Source organism: Schistocerca gregaria, chromosome 7, assembly GCF_023897955.1.
Source record: "Schistocerca gregaria isolate iqSchGreg1 chromosome 7, iqSchGreg1.2, whole genome shotgun sequence".
Lineage (NCBI taxonomy): Eukaryota > Metazoa > Arthropoda > Insecta > Orthoptera > Acrididae > Schistocerca > Schistocerca gregaria.
The window spans coordinates 502,455,412-502,478,777 of record NC_064926.1 but is presented as its reverse complement, the minus strand read 5'-3'; the positions used below and the strand labels follow the sequence as shown (position 1 = coordinate 502,478,777).

At 40.6% G+C, this 23,366-nt stretch overlaps 2 protein-coding genes across 4 annotated transcripts in view; one reads left to right on the top strand and one right to left on the bottom strand.

Moving 5' to 3' along the window:
- The window catches only part of LOC126281611 (putative protein FAM10A4), a 203,812-nt gene that overhangs the window by 107,338 nt on the left and 73,108 nt on the right, over positions 1–23,366 (bottom strand). The gene's annotated exons all lie outside the window — the stretch shown is intronic.
- LOC126281610 (uncharacterized abhydrolase domain-containing protein DDB_G0269086) overlaps positions 1–23,366 on the top strand; it is a 73,173-nt gene that overhangs the window by 38,108 nt on the left and 11,699 nt on the right. The window contains exons 2-7 of one of the 3 annotated variants that reach the window (XM_049980719.1): positions 11,696–11,803; positions 11,889–11,944; positions 12,437–12,727; positions 12,809–13,850; positions 16,072–16,124; positions 19,719–19,923. In XM_049980719.1, coding sequence (XP_049836676.1) covers positions 11,696–11,803; positions 11,889–11,944; positions 12,437–12,727; positions 12,809–13,850; positions 16,072–16,124; positions 19,719–19,923 — 1,755 coding nt within the window. Of the gene's footprint in view, positions 1–11,695; positions 11,804–11,888; positions 11,945–12,436; positions 13,851–16,071; positions 16,125–19,718; positions 19,924–23,366 lie in introns of all 3 variants that reach the window. The other 2 variants (XM_049980718.1, XM_049980717.1) reach the window with 2 other exon arrangements.

Below are 23,366 nucleotides of genomic sequence, written 5' to 3'. Positions count from 1 at the left end.
CTCTCAGGCCAAATGACCTTCATACAGAATCGCAGTACTGCCAATTGATTCTAAGACGAAGCATCAAAGATCTGCAATTCACAACTAGCATTTTATTTACAGATTGGACGGGATTCTCACAGAGTGAAATAATAATAATAATAATAATAATAACAAAAACCAGGTGTGGGCAAAGGCAAATCCTTGAGAGCTCGTCGACGTAAGGCACAAAATTTGTTGTTATATCAATATGTTGGCACGAATACTGGGCAGCACAGTCATAGGGCTGTACACTTTTCTTGATAAATTCCTGCATGGGAAGTAACCCCTGTTATTGGAGAATGTTACTCTTTCAGAAAGACTACAGAAGTGTGTTATTGGCATTGGGACAACATCTGTTTCCTACATCTTGTATGACAGTGCATAATACAAACATTTCATGAGCAACAGATTGGTTAAGTAGGTCAAGAAGCACCACCCTCCTGTCCATCTGTCATTAATTGTTTGTGTTTCTGGCTGCATGGATATTTGAAGTCACAAGTTTATTCCAACCCACTGACAATGAGCACACATTACAGAATCTTATGTCTATGCTTGTGACCAATTTTGAGGGCAGCTGGGTGTGTTTGGAGGAGTTAGTCATTCTTTGTGGAGGAGGGCTGACGAACGTGTAAGAATGAGTGTCAACAGACAGACGGTCATCATAAGACAGAATGACACCATCTCAAAAATTATTTGTTTGTGGGCATGCATTAATAACTTTCTTTAGTTCTGGCCAGTACTATCATATCTGACAAAATGGAGCACTCTACATAAACATCCTGTATAAACAAACCAATGGTTCATGCTGAAAGATCCATGGGGCTGTTTGTGAGCTATGTTATTCTTTATAGGAAATTTCCAACACCAGGCAATTACAGAAAAATTGCAGGTGGGCCTGCTTGGAGTTGACATTTGCTTCAGGGATTGGCAATTGATCCTCAGTGTAAATAAATCTAAAGTACTCCGCTTAAATAGGCAGAGAGATCCACTATTGTTCCATTACATGACTCAAGATAAATTACTGCAACCAGTAACAACCTAAAATATCTAGTACATAACCCACATAGTCACCTAAGTGGAATAATATCATAACACTAGTTCTAGGAAAAGCAGACTCCAAGCTTGAGATTCATTGAAAGATTTCTGAGGAAATGTAATTTATGCATGAAGGAAGTAGCTTGCAAAGCACATGTTCAACCAATTCTTGGGTATTGCTCATCAGGCTGGAGTCCTTACTAGGCAGGAAGCAACTGAAAGAGTTGAAACAAATCCAGGTCTGGATGGAATCCCAACTCATTTTTACAGAGTGTTCTCTATTGTGTTGGTGCCTTACTTAGTTTGCATTGGTTGTGAATCTTTCGCTCACCAAAAAGTCCCAAAAGACTAGAGAAAGTGCAGGGGAGTCCCATAATATAATGAGAGGGACAGGAGTAAACGAACGCAAAATTACAGGGCAAAAACTTTTACACTGATTTGCAGCTGAATTCTTGAACATATTCTCAGTTCAAATATAACATATTTCCTTAAGACACAAGGGTTTCTGTCCAAAAATCAGATCGAATTTAGAAAGCATCGCTCATGTGAAACTGAGCATCTCCTTTTCTCTCTTGGAGGACTAAATCATTTTGTGTGATGTATATGGAAAACAAACAACAGAAGGATAAAATGTAACCCCTCACTCACAATATTCACAAAGGCCACACAGCTCGAGCTGCAGTGCTGCTACTGACAAAACACTTTCAAGGAAACTGCTATAATCTAGAGGCCAATCAAATCAACATACTGAGAATGGCAGCTCCTGAAGTTCAAAGCTATGCCTATTGTACTTGATAAGATTGGTTGAGGTATCTTACAAACTATACTCTTGTGTCTGACTTCCCGATAATGTGTCACAGGCCAGTGGTCTCAAACAAAGTCACTGCCTCCTATATGGCATAACAAATATTAAGTTCACATGCCCAAACATTTTATTCATTTAGGAGTTTCTAAGACCCCCAAATTACAACTTACTACTTTATGTTTGGTCAATAATCAAAGCCAGATCTATGGCTTCATTTAGTATATGGAACTGCAAAGTGTGTGTGACTTACATCAGGATGAACAACCCTAAAAGCTTGTGACTAATAAGATGAAATTGAAAAATAACACCTGGAAACAAAAGCTGAATGCTGTAACAGCACAGGCACAGTACGTCTGCTAACAATGAAAGCTCCAAAGGAACAATCTTAAGTGAAACATGCTTCTCCTCCATATCTCCTCACCTATTTTGATAAAGTTTTTACTATCTCTCACTTTTGTTTTAGTTAACCAGCTCCATCTGTTAAGTGTGACACTACTTTGGCCAGGTTAGTGGCTATATGAAGGGACTTTAAAAGTGACACGCTGTCCCACACTCAGACCATTCCACGAGAGGCACAAGGTCAGAGAAGGCGTCCGTATTCTGGGTTTCCCACAGACAAGAATTCCGCTTTGGTGTGATTTAACAGATGCATCACTGTGTGGGACTGAAATGGCATGGCAACTGGAAACCTATTCTAAAGCTGAAGTATGAGAGACATTTTTATTCTTGTGGACAAAATGTCTAAATTGCACATAAATAAACCATGAAATTCTGGCAGAATACAGACCAAATGCAATGTTGCATCCAGCCATAGTGAAACAGTGCCAACAATTTGACCCAAGCCATACACATGTGGCTGATGCTGATTGAGAAGAAAGTCTATCAACACTGACCACAGACAACAACGTATGGGCAGTGGAGTAACAGATTCACAGCAATCACAAGTTTTCCAACAACAAGGACATCATTCACAGCAGTTCTTGAATGACTCTGTAACCATGGGCCAGATTTCTATCACTGAGGAACTGAGTAACTGGTAGAACATCCCAACCTTCGTTTACGGGATCTTGACAACTATGTCGAAAAATAATATTGTATGTCTAACAACAGAAACTCCAGGCAGGAATATCAACAATATCAGAAAAGATAGATTGCTACTCACTGTAAAGATGACACATTGAGTTGCAGTCAGGGACAATGAAAAGACATTTAAACATAGGCTTTTATCTCTGGCAGCATGAGCTGTGTAAGTGTCTTTTTGTTGTGTCTTGCTGCAATTCAATGCCATCTTTATGGTGAGTAGCAGTCTATCTTTTCCTTATATTGTTAATATCATGTATCTGTGTCACTTTGAAGTGCCGTGTACTGTTAAATAAAAGTTACTTGTTCTGCTGTGTGACAATGTTTAACTTACTTTCTAGAGTCACCTTGTCCAAACTTAAATAAAGATCTCACATGACTCAACAATGTTGATAATAGACAAAACACTTCTGATTTCAATACAACTGATACTTATTCATTTGTCAGTCAACACTTCAAGGGAACCAAAACAATCAGCATATTTTGCACTGTTCCGTTTCCTGGGCACTTGAAGCAGGATCTGTAACGTAGCTCTTATATGAGACTAAGTCACTCGTATACAAGTGAGTATTTCAGGTCCTCTCTGCCACTACAATTTGGTATCTAAGAGTACAAACTGTCGGAAGACTGCTTGAGTGAGGTTCTTTAAGTGGCTAGGTGTGAATAGTCTCCATATATACGATATTTTTACCAGACTGAACTGATTAATTTGTCAAGAAAATACAAGAAGAAATGTATTAATTTCATAACACTTATCTGGCCTCAAAGCAACATTGTTCAATGATGGTAAACAGAAGAAATGAAAACTAGCTTCCGCAGATCTCTGAGCATCAAGGTTCTGTGAGAATTAGTGTACAGTTTATATAACGACTGCAGAAACTGTGTATAAAATTAATGCCACACATAAAAGCATGACAGTAATCTGCTGCTACAGGTGGTACTGCACAAAAACTTAACCAAGTTTTCTCTGTTGCATACAAGTCAATAGAGAAACAATGCAGAAGACATTTGCTATCTTCCGTTATGCATATCTGCAGTGACACGAATTGTACCTCACAATGGACATCCTCAAATTCAGTTTCTGGCATTTGTTTAGAGGTAGAAGTAGAGGCAGTTGTTATGAAACTTTTTAACTGTCCTTAAACAGAGTATAAGAGGTTGTAAAGCATTCACAATGGCAGAAGTAAAGTTCAAATTATGGGTGCAACAGGCATTCTAACTCATTCATAAAGCGAGCAGACACACTGGTAATAATTTTCTGTTGTCATGGCAGTCAAATTTTGATTGTCACATTGGATCAGTAACTTGAACTATCTAACATATCAAATGCCAGTGCATCCAAACAGTTCTCCAGTCTTTGCTCACAATGGCCCCATCACATGGCTTATGTGTATCACACAGATATCGTGGATATGTACAAACACAACACCTGACTTATTGCCTACTTTGTTTATTACACTGTTGAATGAACAGTACATGCTATTTCACATTGCAAATATAAGATGCAACCTGATTTCACAGCTCTTTCAGCACACTACTGTGTCTACATCTGTATCTATACTGAACCCTACAACATCTGCTACATGGCACAGAGAGCACAGTACACCAGTACCATTTTATTCCTAACAATTCAATTCATGGATGGTGTATAAGAGAAATAGTATTATACTTTTATTTTACAGTAAGTGAAATTGCTGAATGGAATGATCCGTAAAATAAGGGAAAGCAACCATTCACCTATAGTGGACTGATGTGTGGAGCATACAAACACGTAACAGAAAGCAGCATTCATACTAGCTTTCGAGCTCTTGCTCTTTTTATTGGAATAGTACGCAGTCACGTACACAGCCACTCAAAACATGCACACCTGCAGCCACAAAATGACTGTTTCAACAGTGGTTACGAATCGTAGTGACTATGTGGCTGAGGTTCTCCACCAATTTTCCAACAGCTCTTATACAAACTAATGACCATGGCTCCATTCCAGCAGCCCAATATGACCTCGGGCAGTGCCTCAAGGTCTTAAATCCATCCCAAAACCTGATGCCTGAATCCATCTCCCTCCTCACTCAAGCGACCTTCAAACCCCCCCCCCTCTCTCTCTCTCTCTCTCTCTCTCTCTCTCTCTCTCACACACACACACACACACACACACACACACACACACACACACCTACTGCCCAAATTCCAAACCCATAGGTCTCCCTGCTAATCATCCCATTGTGGCTGGATACAATGCTCCCACAGAACAAACTTCTGCCTTTCTTGGTCACTATGAATGCAACATCCTTGTACACCAGGCCCTCATGCCCATAGCCTTGTGGCCATGGAACATTGCCTTTCCCAGCATTGACCGGATAACAAACCTACCACCTCTTTCCTGGTCCTCCTAGCCAACCACATGCTGACCCAGGATTATTTCACTTTAGAACGCCAAAGCTACAAACAGCTCCATGGTATTGCCATGGCTACTCACATGGCACCATCCTTCGCCAACTTATTTATAGAATACTGGAGGAATCTTTAGTATCCAGTCAACATTTAAAACTCTTTGTCTGGTTCATGTTCATTTGTAATATTTTAGTGATGTGACTGATGACACTGTCAACCTTAGCTTTTTCCTCCACAGCCTCAGTACCTACTCTCAAATCTGCTTCACCTGGTCCCCCTCAGTACAATAAGATACCTTCCTAGATGTCGACCTGCATGCACGCGCGCATGCGCACACGCACGCGCACACGCGCACACGCACACACACACACACACACACACACACACACACACCTCTGCCTCCCTCTTCATTTCCATTGTACTCTCCATTTTTCCTTTTCCTACATCCCTTATTCCACAGCTCTTACAAGTTCTACCCTCTGAACTACTCTCATTTTGTAGGGCAGCCATTAATCCATTTGTCAGAAGACCTGCCTCATTTTATTCTGCCCCTGTGTAGTTTGTGTGTGTGTGTGTGTGTGTGTGTGTGTGTGTGTGTGTGTGTGTTTGAATTTGTACTAGAAAAGCAAGAGCTCGATGGCTAACACGAATATTGCTTTCTGTTACATGTTTCTATGCTCCACACATCAGTCTGTTATATTTTTAATTTTTTTTGTTTATGTCTATAAATATGCAACTCTTGCTCTTAACAAATATCTGTGCTGGATAACTGTCTTTGACAAAAATCGGTCACACAAAAAACAATAAATTAAACAGCAGCTTGAGGTGTTACATGTTGCCACTTCTACCTCCATATACATTATGATACCTCAAACTTAATCACCGCGATCATTATGCAACATGTATGTGGGGAAAGCAGTATGTTTCTTGACTCATATTGGAATATACAATTAAAGCGTCATATCATGCACAACACAGCATTCCGCAATGGTGATTTCTGCCGCACTCTGCACTTATTAAACAAACTTGAGCTGAATCATACTGACATCCATAATTCCTGTCTCCTCCTTCTCTATTCCAACAATTCAAGACTGATGAACAAGACTGACAACCAAGTTGGCAGTAGTTTCTCAGAGACTACCTTCATAGATGAATTACATTTCCATAGACTCCTTCTAATAAATATTAGTATGACTTCTGCCTTTGTAACAATTATAACTGGGTCAAAATAACACAGTGATTGACAGCTGTGCACGATAGTGTGCAATGTTCTTGCTGCATTATGGCCTGGCAGCAGCAGCTGTGCGGTACTATACTGGATAAATTCACACGAGCCACGTCAAGATGGGACACTGAATGTTGTATCACTTCCTTGTGCACTTTAGCCACTGTCTTCTATCATTCAGCACACAACAAAACAAACTGCAACAATTATGTTACTGATTACAAGAGTTGTACGCAACTGAATGTAATAATCAGCATATAAGACAGCAGAGCAAAATAGCAACAGTGAAAAGTACAGAATGTACACTAAGTGCATTCTCTATTTGGTTGTTATTATGGCAGCTGTCCTGGAAAGAATTAAAGTTTGTTATTTTGATCCAGATATACAGAACTCTGCTTATCTGGAAGATGATTATTTTGGAGCAACAAACAGATGTGAAACTAATTACACTGTTCTACCAGTTTTGTTTGTGCAGTATTGTTGCAATTTTTTTCATATGAACTAGCATTTCATGATTGTTATCTTGATATAAAAAGGAAAATACTCCAGAGAAGATTATAAATTCACAAAATAATAGAATAGCTGGCTGGTACTGCCTTCAGGAGGCGTATTTCCAATACTGTCAACAGACATATTTTACCACGAAAGAAACTGTTACCAGATCCCAGAACTATTAGTTCCTTCCTCAGGGGGGGGGAGCACAGGCTCTATCACTCAGCTATCTTCTTCGGGACACTCTCTTGCTCTATGAGGTTGTTTCATCTTAAACCGCTCTGGAAGGATACTTCTAGATAACTGTGACTGTTTCCAGTTGCTGCATGGCATATTATGTCGTTTCATATATTTATACACAATCCAGTTGCTTATTCTAAAGGTCAACATCACTATTATCCCAAGCTATGCTTTTGTAAAAATTTTCTAATGATGTGCAACTCTGTACGTAAGTGCAACATGAGTATGCATTAGTTTGTGTTGATAGGTTGCATTTACCAAATATATCTCTGTTATTCCTACTGATGTTACTTAGCAATGATTACTATTGTGTTCTATCACTCTCCTCCCTCCCTGTATACTGTAACAGTACCAGACAAAATGTATGTATTTCATTTGCTGTAGAAGGAAATGAAGCTATGTTGTTTGACACTCTGTGCGTGGCAATTATGTTTTGCATTCTGTTGCACTTTTCAGGCATTTCGTTGTTACTACGGCCATAACAACTGTCATTACCTCATCATTTGTATCATTTGCACTTGATACTTTGGTCCTTAGATATCCTTTTTAATTTTTCCTGTAAAATGCCTTTTTACTTGAAAGACAGGTATTGTTAAAAAGCACTACATGTTTCATTTAGTGGCAAACAATCATTTTTTTCACGGGCTTTCCACAAAGTGATATAGGCAGACACACTCAGTGCCATCAAATATCTTCTTTAAAAATTACCAAAAGAAGATATTTGATGACACTGAGTGCATCTGCCTTAAGTATACATCAGTTTGTGGAAACCCCATGGAAAAAGAAATTATCCCCCCCCCCCCCCATGACCCATGGACCCTGCTGCTTGTGGGGAGGCATGCGTGCCTTAGTGATACAGATAGCCGTACCGTAAATGCAATCACAACAGAAGAGTACCTGTTGAGAGGCCAGGCAAATATGTGGTTCCTCAAGAGGGGCAGCAGCCTTTTCAGTAGTTGCAGGGGCAACAGTGTGGATGATTGACTGATCTGCTCTTGGGCAACAGTCTGGATGATTGACTGATCTGGTATTCTAACATTAACCTGCGAGCGGCTGAAACCAAGGGGAAACTACAAACATAATTTTTCCCGAGAGCATGTAGCTTTACTGTACGGCTAAATGATGATGGCGTTCTCTTGGGTAAAATATTCCAGAGGTCAATCAGGCACCCATTTGTATGCCCGGGTGCTGACTACCAAGGGGCACGTCAACATCAGGAGAAAGAAAATTGGCATTCTACGGAATGGAGCTTGGAATGTCAGATCCCTCAATAGAGTAGGTAGGTTAGAAAATTTAAAAACGGAAATGGATAGGTTTAAGTTAGATATGGTGGGAATTCGTGAAGTTCGGACAAGACTTCTGGTCAGGTGAATACAGGGCTATAAATACAAAATCAATTAGGGGTAATGCTGGAGTAGGTTTAGTAATGACTAAAAAAATCTGAGCTCTTGATGTTCATACAAGTGGTTCTCTTTTCTCCAAAGGTCTCTTTAATTTTCCTGTAGCCAGTATCTATCTTAGCCCTAGTGAGATAAGCCTCTACATCCTTACATTTGTCCTCTAGCCATCCCTGCTTAGCCATTTTGCACTTCCTGTCGATCTCATTTTTGAGATGTTTGTACTCCTTTTTGCCTGCTTCACTTACTGCATTTTTATATTTTCTCCTTTCATCAATGAAATGCGATATTTCTTCTGTTACCCAAGGATTTCTACTAGCCCTCATCTTTTTACCTATTTGATCCTTTGCTGCCTTCACTACTTCATCCCTGAAAGCTACCCATTCTTCTTCTACTGTATTTCTTTCCCCCATTGCTGTCAATTGTTCCCTTATGCTCTCCCTGAAACTCTGTACAACCTCTGGTTCTTTCAGTTTATCCAGGTCCCATCTCCTTAAATTCCCACCTTTTTGTAATTTCTGCAGTTTTAATCTACAGGTCATAACCAATAGATTGTGGTCAGAGTCCACATCTGCCCCTGGAAATGTCTTACAATTTAAAAACTGGTTCCTAAATCTCTGTCTTACCATTATGTAATCAATCTGATACCTTGTTGCTTAGAAGCAGCAATAAGAATAGCAAGAGATACATTCAGCAGATGCCACCTATCAGTGCAAACTTCCGCATACCTTCCACAGGATCACTCTCTCTCACATTACAGTTTCCCTCTTTCAATTACAGCCATTTCTAGTTGTCTCCATACCCCTCCATGGTCCACATATGCACCTTCTTCTTCTATCCACAGTTAACAATCCATTGTCAGCTGACTGATCCAGGGCAAAAAGTACATGCTATGAGGGGTGGTAGTATTAGTACATGCTTTGAGGGGTTGTAGTTTTAGTACAAGCTTTTAGGGGTGGTAGTATTAGTGATTCTGAACAAAAAGCTTCATATGGACATATGCCCTATTCCAACTGGTTCCAGACAGAACGTGTCGGGGCACAAAATTAAACTCCATTAAACTTCCTACAATAAAAAGAACCTCCTCATTTCTTCTCTAGGACTAACAGTTTGCACAAAGAGAGAGGGAGAATAATGAAATCTTGCACTTAGCGCATATGCTGTGATAGTTTTGTAGGCCAATTTTAGATAGTTGATAGATGACATGTATCCTCTAACAAATTGTTCGTTTCAACTTCCTCTGAACTACTGTGGTATATTCTAAACAGTGACAATGTTTGAATACTATAGAAAAAAATAACACTACATTAAATGTGGTCTATCTCAGAAACTATTCTGAACTGCATTTGACTGTTTGGTTCAGAATCACTAACACTATCAGCCTTCAAAGTAGAACATTTACCTTTTCTTCCAATTCATCCTGCATTAACAAGAATGTCTCATCTGCCACATCTAATATTTTCAGGGATCGTAACTATGCATTTAACAATCACTGTTTCCAAAACTTAACTAATGAACTATGTATATCCCTGTGCCCTGATATGATACAACATTTCATAAAAGAACACGGGCTGTATCAGAGCATTATTGTAGCTGATACCACAGAGTGTGCAGTGAAGTAAGGTGTATTCTTGGCAAGGGGGTCTGTGATAAATATAGCTGCCCAGTTATGTCACACAAGGTGTGTAAGGAGACAGGCTGCCGATTAGCTAACTCTTATAGCGTTGGTACCAGCTTGGCACCCAGTATCATTAACTGTGGTTACAACTTGTGCTTGTTGTTTCTCCTCTTGTCTTACAATGAAATTACTGCCTAATTTAACTTTACTATTATGAAAATGTCTGTGTAGTTTCAACCCGAGTGATCCAACTAATACTGTGCATCTTTTACAAGACGAAAGGGTTTGTTATTACCCAAGAGAAAAGACAAACTTAAGTATAATTTACATCACACTTAAGGAAGATCTAATCAGTACCTAAGTTAATGAAAAGTTACTTCATAATACAGCTAGTAGAACTGTAATTTCAAGCAATGGATGGGGTGGGGGGTGGGGGGTGGGGTGGGGGAGTGGGGGGTGGGGAACAACAAAATCACAGAAAAAGTTGCACTTTCATATAACAAGTGCAATTTCGATGCATCTCCTGTCTCGAATAAAAACTGGAAGATCACTTTTCCTGTGTACACTAAGAGAATTCACACTACAGTCTTAATGTGGGAAACGAAAGCAGAGTGAAATTACTAAGAAATATCAGTACAAAAAGCCAAATAAACAAATTATTAAAATGTAAATCTATTACGCTGCATAACTTATACCTCTAAAATGCAGCAATAACAAGCAGGTAAAACGGGACTTTTATTTCTTTGATCCTTTTGGCGTCTTGTTCACCTGAAGGTAACTTGCACTTTTTAACAGAATTAATTTGCAGCAGGAGCAAATGCTATTAGTATAACCTCACACAGAGAGGTATACTTCAATAACAACACACATCAGCATTAATTTTATATGGTTTACAATTGAGCAATGGATTTCTTGTACAGCCAGAACACAGAACAAACTGGGCAGACAAATGGTTGGACTATTAACTGAGCTTCTGTCTTAAAATAACTATTGGACTGTGTGGCAGTGTCTATTGTGCCAGCAGCCAGAATAAAGGACAACCTACATCATATCTCTCTCTCTCTCTCTCTCTCTCTCTCTCTCTCTCTGTGTGTGTGTGTGTGTGTGTGTGTGTGTGTGTGTGTGTGTGTGTGTGTGTGTGTGTGTGTGTGGCGCGCGCGCGCGCGCGCGCGCGCATACATTTTCCAGGGTTTGATTTAAGATTAGGCTATACAATATGTTGTGAGCTAAGTAATAAATAGAGTCAGGGCTATACTTGAAGACAATTGAGAACCGCAATAGAGGAGTCACAGAAATGCAAAATTTTGCCAAGTATACTAGCAATTAGCGGTAAATGTTCAATGATCATTATATAACAATTAACTCTAATATTTGTCTTTTACATGTGTCAGCAGTGTACAGCCAGGAAGCCCAACCAATAGACCCAGTGATCGAATCTCAATGTCGGCCTTACGTAGAGAAGGCCCTCAGAGAGTTCGGCACATCTGAATATCCTCCAGGTACCGTGACATGGCAATATTAGTAATCATAATACTAAACAAACAATGTGCTTAGTAATCTTACAGAAACCATTTCTGGCTACAGGTGACAAAGATCAGCAGCATGCTGAACCAGCAGTGTCATCAGAAGATACTGATCAGGTACTGTAAGCTGGACACTGAGATGAATTCAGCAATTACGGTGCTGTATCTTTTAAAATGAGAACAAAATCCGAAACAAATTTTAATTTAGCATTCATAATTTATACTCAACAATAAATAATTATTGATGTGTTTATAGGTTGTATGTCTCTGGACCAAGAAACTTTTCAGTTCCTGACATTTCATCCAAAGCTGCACTTGACATCTTTGGTGGTCCTTCTGACGACGCTAAGTCTTTCCAACAATTGGCAAGACTCAGCATCCCTAGGAGCACCTCCAAAGATGTCCAGCGTAACTCTGTATGAAACATCATGAACTGGAAAGCTTTTAGGACCACAGCCATAATACAACAACAACAACAACACCCAAAGACTCATCATCAACTAAGACATGTGCTTGTGAAAGCCTTCACTGAAGAAAAAATTCCACCTGATTAAAATTTTCAAATATAGTAGAAATTCAGTGTAAGTGTAATTACATAATTCTTTATAGGTGCCAAAGTCTGGAGAGGCAGACAGCCCCACTGAGACAGTAGAAGTATCTACCGAGGAGGTAACAAGTAAAGAGGAGGCCGTTGCAAGTGCAGAAGAAGGATTACACAGCACTGAGGATGAAGCAGCCAGTGCAGAAGAAGGACAACAAAGAGAAGAACGGAGTGTTCCCACTGAAGAACTGGGATCACCTGAAAGTGCTGAGGAGGTGACAAAAGATGGTGCTGTGAGTGTAGAGGAGGCGGCAGCCAGCACGGAGGAGGAGGCGGCTGCCGCCAGCGCGGAGGAGGAGGCGGCTGCCGCCAGCGCGGAGGAGGAGGCGGCTGCCGCCAGCGCGGAGGAGGAGGCGGCTGCCGCCAGCGCGGAGGAGGAGGGGGGAGCGGCCAGTGTGGAGGAGGAGGGAGCAGCCAGCGTGGAGGAGGAGGGAGCAGCCAGCGCGGAGGAGGAGGGAGCAGCCAGTGCAGAAGAGGCAGCAGCCAGCGCGGAAGAGGCAGCAGCCAGTGCGGAGGCGGAGGGAGCCGCCAGTGGGGAGGAGGCAGCAGCAGCAGCCAGTGCGGAAGAGGGAGCAGCCAGTGCGGAAGAGGGAGCAGTCAGCGCGGAAGAGGGAGCAGCCAGCGCGGAAGAGGGAGCAGCCAGTGCGGAAGATGGAGCAGCCAGTGCGGAAGAGGGAGCAGCCAGAGCAGAGGAGACTGTGACTAGCGCAGAAGAGGGTGCAGCCAGCGCAGAAGAGGGTGCCGCCAGCGCAGAAGAGGGTGCCGCCAGCGCAGAAGAGGGTGTCGCCAGCGCAGAAGAGGGTGTCGCCAGTGCAGAAGAGGGTGCCGCCAGCGCAGAAGAGGGTGCCGCCAGCGCAGAAGAGGGTGCCGCCAGCGCAGAAGAGGGTGCCGCCAGCGCAGAAGAGGGTGCCGCCAGTGCAGAAGAGGGTGCCGCCAGCGCAGAAGAGGGTGCCGCCAGCGCAGAAGAGGGTGCCGCCAGCGCAGAAGAGGGTGGTGCAAGCGCAGAAGAGGGTGCAGCAAGCGCAGAAGAGGGTGCAGCCAGTGCAGAAGAGGGTGCCCCCAGTGCAGAAGAGGGTGCCGCCAGCGCAGAAGAGGGTGCCGCCAGCGCAGAAGAGGCTGCTGCAAGTGCAGAAGAGGCTGCAGCCAGCGCAGAAGAGGCTGCAGCCAGCGCAGAAGAGGCTGCAGCAAGCGCAGAAGAGGCTGCAGCAAGCGCAGAAGAGGCTGCAGCAAGCGCAGAAGAGGTTACTGTAAGAGCAGAAGATGCTGCCGCAAGCGCAGACGAGGCTGCCACAAGCACAGAAGAAGAACAAAAGGAAGATGAGAAACAAAAAGATGCAACTGATGAGAAAGCAGCAGGGGATGCAGAGGAAAAACCTGTGGATATTCCTGAAGGAAAAGATGTTGTTCCTGAATCAGCTGAGAGTAAGTGATGCTCTTCAAGTTTTGCATTTGCACTTCAATATTTGTACTTCAATATTTGTACTTCTAGTAGCAACGAGGTGAGTGTACATTAACATTCATGCATTTAAATCTGATAACTGTCAAAAACACGAAGAAATCAGCTGGTTGACTCTCTCACAAACAAAATTCAGTGACACCTGAATAGTACTCATCAACTCTAATGAAATTCAGTCTTCAGATAGTGATTGCCACTGATGAAAAAGTTTCTTAAGTTACTTCCATCATTCTCCTGCCAATCACACTGAAAACTCTTGTTCTGTTATTACTCCTTCATACCTCTATTTGCATAAGTCCTTTGCCCCAGCACCTTTTCTCTTGGTCGTGACTTTTAAAGAATGATAGTGCCACTTGACAAGAATTTATTACAGTCTAATTTAGAAACTACTATCAATGAAACAATAAATCTATTTTAAAATAAAGAATGCTATTCACAAAATAACTACAGTGTGAAAAACATCTACTGACTCCTTAATCCTAAAAAGACTAAAATTTCTAGTCATAAACTACAGTTCAATGAAACTGTTATTTGTGATAGTGAACTGACAGCAAATAAGAGTCAACAACAATGTAAACTTCAATCTGTAAACACTTCTGTAAATAGACTCAATCCTCTCAAGTCTTTGCAAATCATTCAATAACACCAGTGTTTCCTTGTGCCGGTACTTTTCATGTGTTCAGAACAGGCATGATTTTCATACTTTCATACTGTTGTACTTTGCACTGCAAGGGAATATGTATGAGGGTCACCCCAAAAGAAATGTGCATTTTTTATTTTTTATTTTTAATCCATCTTTTATTCTACATGTTTTAAGGTTTTACAGTGTGTAGATACATCCTTTAGAAACAATATTTTCATTTCTCCACATAATTTCCATCCCCCTCAACTGCCTTACGCCATCTTGGTACCAGCACCTGTATACCCACCCGGTAAAATTCTGGACCAACCTGGAGGAGTCCCTGTTTGGCAGTGAGCACTAGGGAGTCATAATCTTCAAACCTTGTTCCATGAAGAGAGTCTTTCAGTTTCCCAATGAGACGATAGTCACATGGAGGCAGGTCAGGACTGTACGGCAGGTGTTTCAGTGTTATCCATCCGAGTTTTGTGATTGCTTCCAAGGTTGTTTGACTGACATGTGGAAGTGCATTGTCGTGCAACAGCAAAACATCCTGCTTTTGCCGATGTGGTCGAACACGACTCAGTCGAGCTTGAAGTTTCTTCAGTGTTGTCACATATGCATCAGAATTTATGGTGTTTCCACTTGGCATGATGTCCACAAACAAGAGAGTCCTTCGGAATCGAAAAACATCATAGCCATAACTTTTCCAACAGAAGGGGTGTTTGGAATTTTTGTTTTCTTGGGTGAATTTGCATGATGCCACTCCATTGATTGGCTCTTCGTCTCTGGTGAAAACTGATGGAGCCATGTTTCATCACCTGTCACAAGTCTTCCAAGAAATTCATCTCCACCATTCTCGTACTGTTCCAAAAGTTCGCTGCATCCCATTTTTCTTGTTTCTTTGTGAGCCACTGTCAACATCCTGGGAACCAATCTGGCACAAACCTTTTTTAATGCCAACACTTTCAGTATTCTGCAAACACTTCCTTCCTCTATCTCAACATAGCATGACAATTAGTTCACTGTGATGCATCTGTCAGCAGTCACCAATTCGTTAACACTCTGCTCATTGCCTGGAGTGTGTGCAGTACGAGGCCTGCCACTGTGAGGACAATCCTCAATATTGCCATGCCGGTTTCATCATGTAACCTGCTTGCCCACTGACTAACTGTGCTGCGATCGACAGCAGCATCTCCATACACCTTTTTCAACCTATTGTGGATGTTCCCCACTGTCTTGTTTTCACAGCACAGGAATTCTATGACAGCATGTTGCTTCTGACAAATGTAAATGTAGCATCCATCTTGAAGACATGCTATGACAGTGCCACTCACGTGAACAGGCTGAACTAAGTTCGAAAACAAGCAGGAAGGATGTATCTACACACTGTAAAACATTCACACAACCAGAATGAAAACTATATTTTTACAAAAATAGTGTGCATTTCTTTTGGAGTGACCCTTGTACAAAGAGCACAATATTATTGACAAAAGAAGAGGCAAAGAATATTTCCTCTATGATTGTTAAGTTATCCAGTCAACTGTGTGTTTTATTTCTTTCTCTAGGTGAGGAACCAATAACAGAAGCGGAACCAATCCCTGAGGAAGAACTAACACAGGTAGGCCTTTAGTGTGTTTTTTTTTTTTACAATACAACTTAATGGACAGCAATCAAAATCTGCCACTGCAAATTAGGCTTGAAGATATGTATGATTACAATCCCAAACAATATCCCATTGTTAAATCTTAAATTGAAACTTCCACACACACCCACACACACACACACACACACACACACACACACACACACACACACACAGTTGGACTAAAACTGCTAACAAAAATTCCTTTGCTAAATTTTAACCCTTGGTTATTCCAAAGGAAACATCATCTGTCAAAACATTTGTAATACCCCAGAAGGTGAAAACATGTGTAATCTTAGTTGAAGATGTGTTTATCTTGGGTAAGACTGAAGCACACACAGCTTCTGAAGAATTTCTTATGTGCTGCTCGTTTACAGAGCAACGCTTCTAGTGATAAGTGTACATTAGCCCCAAAAAAGTAACATGAAACTGCTTCTTGGTTGGCATGTTGTTGTAGTTCAGATTGTCTTACATTACTTCAAGTGCTCTTATGTCACTGGTACTATGCATTGATCACTGGAAGTGCACCTTCATTAACAAACTGGAAAAAAGAAATGCCTCGGAAGCGGTGTATAATTCACATGCTTGCCTTAACACAAAATTTTTGGTCTCGTGGGGAATTATCCATGTCCTTAACTTTTTCAAGTAACTCCTCAACAGAATAGAAGGAGTGACCCATGAGGAAACTCTTCAGTTTCGATTTGAAAGCGTGTGGATTACCACTAAGATTTTTGAATTTGAGTGGTAGCTTACTGAAAATGGATGCAGCAGTATACTGCACACCTTTCTGCACAGGAGTTACGGAAGTCCAGTCCAAATGCAGGTTTGATTTCCGGTGAGTATTAACTGAGTGAAAGCTGCTTATTCTTGGGGATAAGGTAATATTGCCAACATGAAATGACAGTAAGGAATAAAAATATGGAGAGGCCAATATCAAAATCCCTAGACTCGTGACCAGGGGTCGACAAGAGGTTCGTGAACTTACATTACTTACTGCCTGAACCACCCATTTCTGAGCCTAAAATATCCTTTTAGAATGGGAAGAGTTACCCCAAACTATAATACCATATGACATAAGCGAATGAAAATAAGCAAAGTAGAATAATTTTCGTGTCGAACGATCACTCACTTCTGATACCATTCAAATAGTAAAAATGGCAGTATTGTCTTTGAACAAGGTCCTGAACTTGGGCTTTCCATGACAGTTTACTATCTATCTGAACACCTAGAAATTTGAACTGCTCAGTTTCACTAATAATATGCCTGTTCTGTGAAATTAAAACATCAGGTTTTGTTGAATTGTGTATTAGAAATTGTAAAAACTGAATCTTAATGTGATTTAGCGTTAGTTGATTTTATAGAAGCCATGAACCTATGTCATGTACTGCACTATTTGAAACCGAGCCAATATTGCACACAACATACTTTAACTACCAAGCTAGTGTTATCAGCAAACAGAGTTACCCTTAATACAAGAGGGCATATCATTTATATAAATAAAGAACAGGAATGGCCCCAAAAATGATCCCTGGGGCACCCCCCAATTGACCATACTCCACACAGACCTCACACCACAGCCATCTCAACATTGTGAATAATGACCTTTTGCTGTATGTTGATAAAGTAAGAGGTGAACCAATAGTGAGGTACTCTCCCTATTCTGTAATGGTCCACCTACTGGAGCAATATTTCGCAATCAATACAATCAAATGCCTTAGTTTAATCAAAAAATATGCCTACCGTTCGAAACTTTTGTTTAACCCATCCAGTACCTCACAGAGAAAAGAGAATATAGCATTTTCAGTTGTTAAGTGACTTCTAAAGCTGAACTGTACATTTGACAGCAAATCGTGTGATATAAAATGATCAATTATCCTTACATACACAGCCTTTTCAATAATTTTAAACACTGATGGCTCAGAAATAGTTATAAAATTGTCTACATTATCCCTTTCTCACTTTATATAAAGCGGCTTTACTACTGAGTACTTTAATTGTTCAGGAAACTTACCATTCCTAAGGGAAGAAGTACAAATATGGCTAAGTACAGGGCTAACATGTGCAGCACAGTACTTTAATATTGTGTTAGGCACTCCATTATATCCAGGAGAGTCCTTAGTCCTCAGTGATTTAATTATTGACTCAATCTCCCCCTTGTCTGTATCACAGAGGCGAATGTTTGCTTGACAACAGCCAAAGTCAAAATTTCCTCAACAGTAAGTCTGATTACAAATAAAATAAGACAATGCAGGAAAGATCATTCTCTGGTAGTTCTAATTTTTTCCGATCATATCTCTTGTTCAATAAAATATACTGCACATAAATTAAGAAAGAGTGTGATTAAAATAATTTGCAACTTTTGACAGATCAGCCCAGTGGAGGGGACATGATGTTGATTCCCAGGAAACATGAACTATGAGCCAGTTTACCCTCATGTGCCACCCACAGGTCAGCAAGTAGAGTGCATCGTGCTGCTATGCCATTAGTAAACAGAATCATGTAGTGCTCAGCACCAGCTGTTTACATGCTCAAGGGTTTTTTTTATTAGTATTGTCTCAGTAGCAGTCTCAACATTAGATCTACTATAAACATCATGTCCGAGAACACATTAGCTGACTTCAGAGTTATCAAGGCTTAGAATGGGAATTCCAATCTGCCAGACAAGGCTGTGAATATTCTGAACCAAAGTGGGGATATAATTTTAGATGTTTCAGGAGAGACAGACAGAACAGCCATTGTACACAATATTTATGAACCTACGACACTGAGAAATGAAATGGAGAAGGAAAGGAATGAAGATGAGAATGATGAAGCATCACCAGACCAGTTCCTCCAGAAAACACTGACCATGAAACGTAGTTCTGACAGAATGGTAACCAAGATGGATGCATTGCAGCAGGTGGAATACACACAAGTAAATGGTTATTATCAGTACAAGGGGTCCCCTAAAAAAAGAGTTTGGTTTCCAGCATAAGTTTTTGTCTTGGAAGTTCACCATACAGAAAAGCAACATAGTGGCCTAATGATCCTAGTACCTGTGTGCCACGAGAAGCATCTCATTCAAAGACACTGCGTCCCTTGACAAGACATGTTAATGTATGCCACACATTCACAGAAGGCTGGAGAGGCTGCACAGCCAAATCAACAACAAAAGCATTGATATAAATGGGTGGCAGCATAATCATTCTTCATATTAGCTCAGCTTGTGGTTTCAGTACAAACTGCTATTGGTGCTCAGTTAAAGAAAGCTAAGTATCATGAGGAAATTAATGTCACAGCTTTCTGCAGAACAGCTTCCAAATTTTCTGCTCCAATATGTATACAAAAGCTGCAACGCTACTGTCAAGGAAAGCAGAAATTTTTTTGGTGCAGAAAAATATTTCATCAGTGAAAATTGAATTTGTCATGAATATGGTTCATGGAACTTGGAATGTGCAGAACTGTCAAAAGTCACAACTTATTTTAATTACACAAGAAATACATGTAAAACTTGTCTAATGTGATAACTTCATTAACTCACAGATATTTAGTACTACTGATTTTCTAACCCAGTAAACTGATTTTCCACAGGAAATGGAGATTCCAGAGAAGCTGCGACCTAGAGAACACATTGCAAAAATACTACAACTTGATTCTGAATCTGCCGAAAAAGAGCTAATGCTGAGCAAGGTAGCCGATATTATACTGCGAGATTTAAAACGCCTCTATGACAATGCTATCAAGCCTCTTGAAACACTTTACAAATACAGAGACCTCAGCAACCGACACTTTGGAGGTAAGCAGATATTTAACGTTTGTGTGCTTATGTACTAATCTCCTTTCCACAGCCAGTTGAATACAGAAATGATTTTATCATCTGCCTCAACAACTACATTCCAAAACTACTACATCATCTCATTTATACCTTCTGAGATACATATCTGTGTGTGGCTGTACGTTATCACTTTCTCCAAGTTACATTACACAGGTTCTGCCAGAATCAATTGTCCTCAAGTGTTCCAGCACTGTATGATGCCTTTGTGTATTAACTTAATTCAGTGCCTAAAAATCTGGACGATGGAGGGAGATGAACATTTAACCTAATGCCAACAACAAGGTTATTACAGAACAAACTAGGATTGAGGAAATAAATAGACTTTTTTCCTTTTCAATCCCAGAATTTGCCTTAACAGTTTAGATCAGGGGCCATCAAGCCTTTTCACTCAAGAGCCAATACTAACATTGTGGGGTAGCCCCTCAGGCTGCATATTATTCATTGATAACCTACATAAATTAGTATGTTATGAGCTCCCCAATACACTAACTATAGCTAAGGTGCTAAAATTTTGCCCACTACCCACCAAGTACCGATCGTTAAAAGTGGGCCCCATGCGAAACAATTTATCTCAACTGTTCTCTGTTTCAGATTGTTGCCACCCTGTGACTCCAAAGTTTTTACAATGTAATTATCTGACCAAGTATTGCCATATTTCTAGAATGAAATTTACACTCTACAGCGGAGTGTGCGCTGATATGAAACTTCCTGGCAGATTAAAACTGTGTGCCGGACTGAGACTCGAACTCGGGACCATTGCCTTTCGCGGGCAAGTGCTCTACCAACTGAGCTACCCAAGAACGACTCATGCCCCGTCCTCACAGCTTTACTTCTGCCAGTACCTCATCTCCTACCTTCCAAACTTTACAGAAGCTCTCCTGCGAACCTTGCAGAACTAGCCCTCCTGAAAGAAAGGATATTGCGGAGACATGGCTTAGCCACAGCCTGGGGGATGTTTCTAGAATGAAATTTTCACTCCACAGCGGAGTGTGCGCTGATATGAAACTTCCTGGCAGATTAAAACTGTGTGCCGGACCGAGACTCGAACTCAGGACCTTTGCCTTTCGCGAGCAAGTGCTCTACCAACTGAGCTACCCAAGCACAACTCACGCCCCGTCCTCAGTTGGTAGAGCACTTTCCCGCGAAAGGCAAAGGTCCCGAGTTCGAGTCTCAGTCCGGCACACAGTTTTAATCTGCCAGGAAGTTTCATATTGCCATATTGTCTGTGTGAGCAGGTGATTACTCGAGTAACGACAGTAATTGTACTTAGATTTAAATGTATGCTGCAATATGAGACACAATCACATATGTTTATGGAACATTTTGAATGTCATTCTTCTTCTGTTTACTGCACTGAATTACAACAGACTTAATTCATATTCATTGCTACAATGCATTTGGAAATAAGTGTCTCTGCAAAGCACATTGATGAATCCATGTTATTTGCATTTGAAAATTGTAGCATAGCAGCTCAATAGTATGAGACACATAGACACATGAGTTGTCAGCACTGGAAGATAAAAAATAAAACAATGTCCTCTCAACCCCAAAGGGTGGCGTTACTTGCCCCTCTGCCCCTGAGGCTAGCAGCCAATTTTACACAGCTTATGCCCTTACTCACCAATGTCCATTAAGACTGAAGAAATCTTAAAATTATGTTTTCTCTGTAAGTATTTTTGTTTGTTACTGAGCATGAAAACTACAGACTTAACGAGTTCTTCATGTTAGCTGACATTTTTGGATTCAGCTATTAGTTACTGGATAAATATTGTTATAAATTAGGGCTGAGAACCACGGGCTGCATGATTATTTGATTCAAGTCTCATGCGGTATGCGGGCTGCTGTTTGACAACCACTGGTTTAGATGACAGTTGAACAGGGATTTGAAACCTCATCTTGCCAAATGTGGGGCCAGTGTCTCACCACTGTGCCACCTAGTTCAGTCACTGCCTTAACAATTCTGGGTTACAGTCACTGCACCTCAGTTTAATTGTCTATGTTTTCCTGTGCATCTGATATCTATTTCTCGAAGTTTGTACAGAAAACCATACATTTGCTACATGTAAATGACAGCATGAGAGAATTCATTGCAACAAGCAGTGGTGCCATTCAAATAATAGCAGTAACTCCTAATAAGAAATAAGAAAAAGCAAGAGCACAGAAATTGTAACTTGGAAATGGAAAACCCATTTAAGCATCGGAAGTAAGATTTCCTGGAATGGTCATGGTCAAAGGCCATATCTCACAGATATTCATAAAGTCTCAAAATTAAAAGCTACAAACCAGAAGGCGTCTGGGAATTAAGAACAAATGATCACTGTCAAAGACAACTGCCTGTTAGCTGATAGAATGGTGGTGAGAATAACGATTTTGACTTCAGCAATTACTGACTCAATCCATAGCCCATAGCACTGCAGAAAAATAAAGATAAGTTGGGCAGGATAAGAGTTTCAGAATGGAAACTGGGAGAGAACAAAGCGGAAAATGAAATTACATAGTACATTCCTTTCAGTACTGAACTTCTGAAACAACAGAATCTACAAACACAGAAACATCCTTCACAGAGTGCACAGCTTGTAGTTCAACAAAAAGCTGTCTACATATTTTACAGGCTTTAAGATGTGGCTACTATTGCAAAAAAAAAAAAGAAAAAAAAAATTCTACACCTGAAAAGTTACACAGTGAAAGCAATGTAAAATATTAAATGCAAGGTTAAACAAATTTAATGTGCCTATAAATGACTGAGCTGAATAATTCAAGTAATTACTGGAGCTCTCTAAATGTTCTTTGACAGCAATGACAAAGTGTTAGCAATCAGGCTTCCTTCTCATCCCATCCAGTAGGTCTCCCCTGACCCGCAGCTCTGGGTGACTTTTGCAAAATCTACCACTTTCCTAGACCTCTACAGTCCTTTTCCTTCACCCTCTTCCTTCCCCTTCAGCCCCTCTGCCTGAATGAAGAGCCACTGGCTCCGAAAGCTTACTTAATAATAACATTCTTTTATGTGTGTGTTCTGCCACTGCTTGGTGAATAGATTTTTTTAAGCCTATCCATGAAATTAAAGTATTAACAATGATTTATTTGGTATTATAGACAAGATGTTCTGGTAAGAGTGACGTAAAACACAAATTTTTCTCAGAGTGTTTCACGCATAGTAAGATGCAAGGATACAAACAATATGACAAGGAAGGAAACAAGTTGAGTGGGTACATACGGCTTCAGGAAGTTGTAAAAGTAGAATGGATAGGAAGAATAAGTAAGGTAGGTGTAATTTCAGGGAATAACGTCAAAAAATTAATAATTCATGCTGTATTGATGAAGGCCTTATTACCAAATAACACATTTTTCTTGATACTGACATTATTCAATACTGGATATGTTTAAGATGACATGCAATCTGCTTG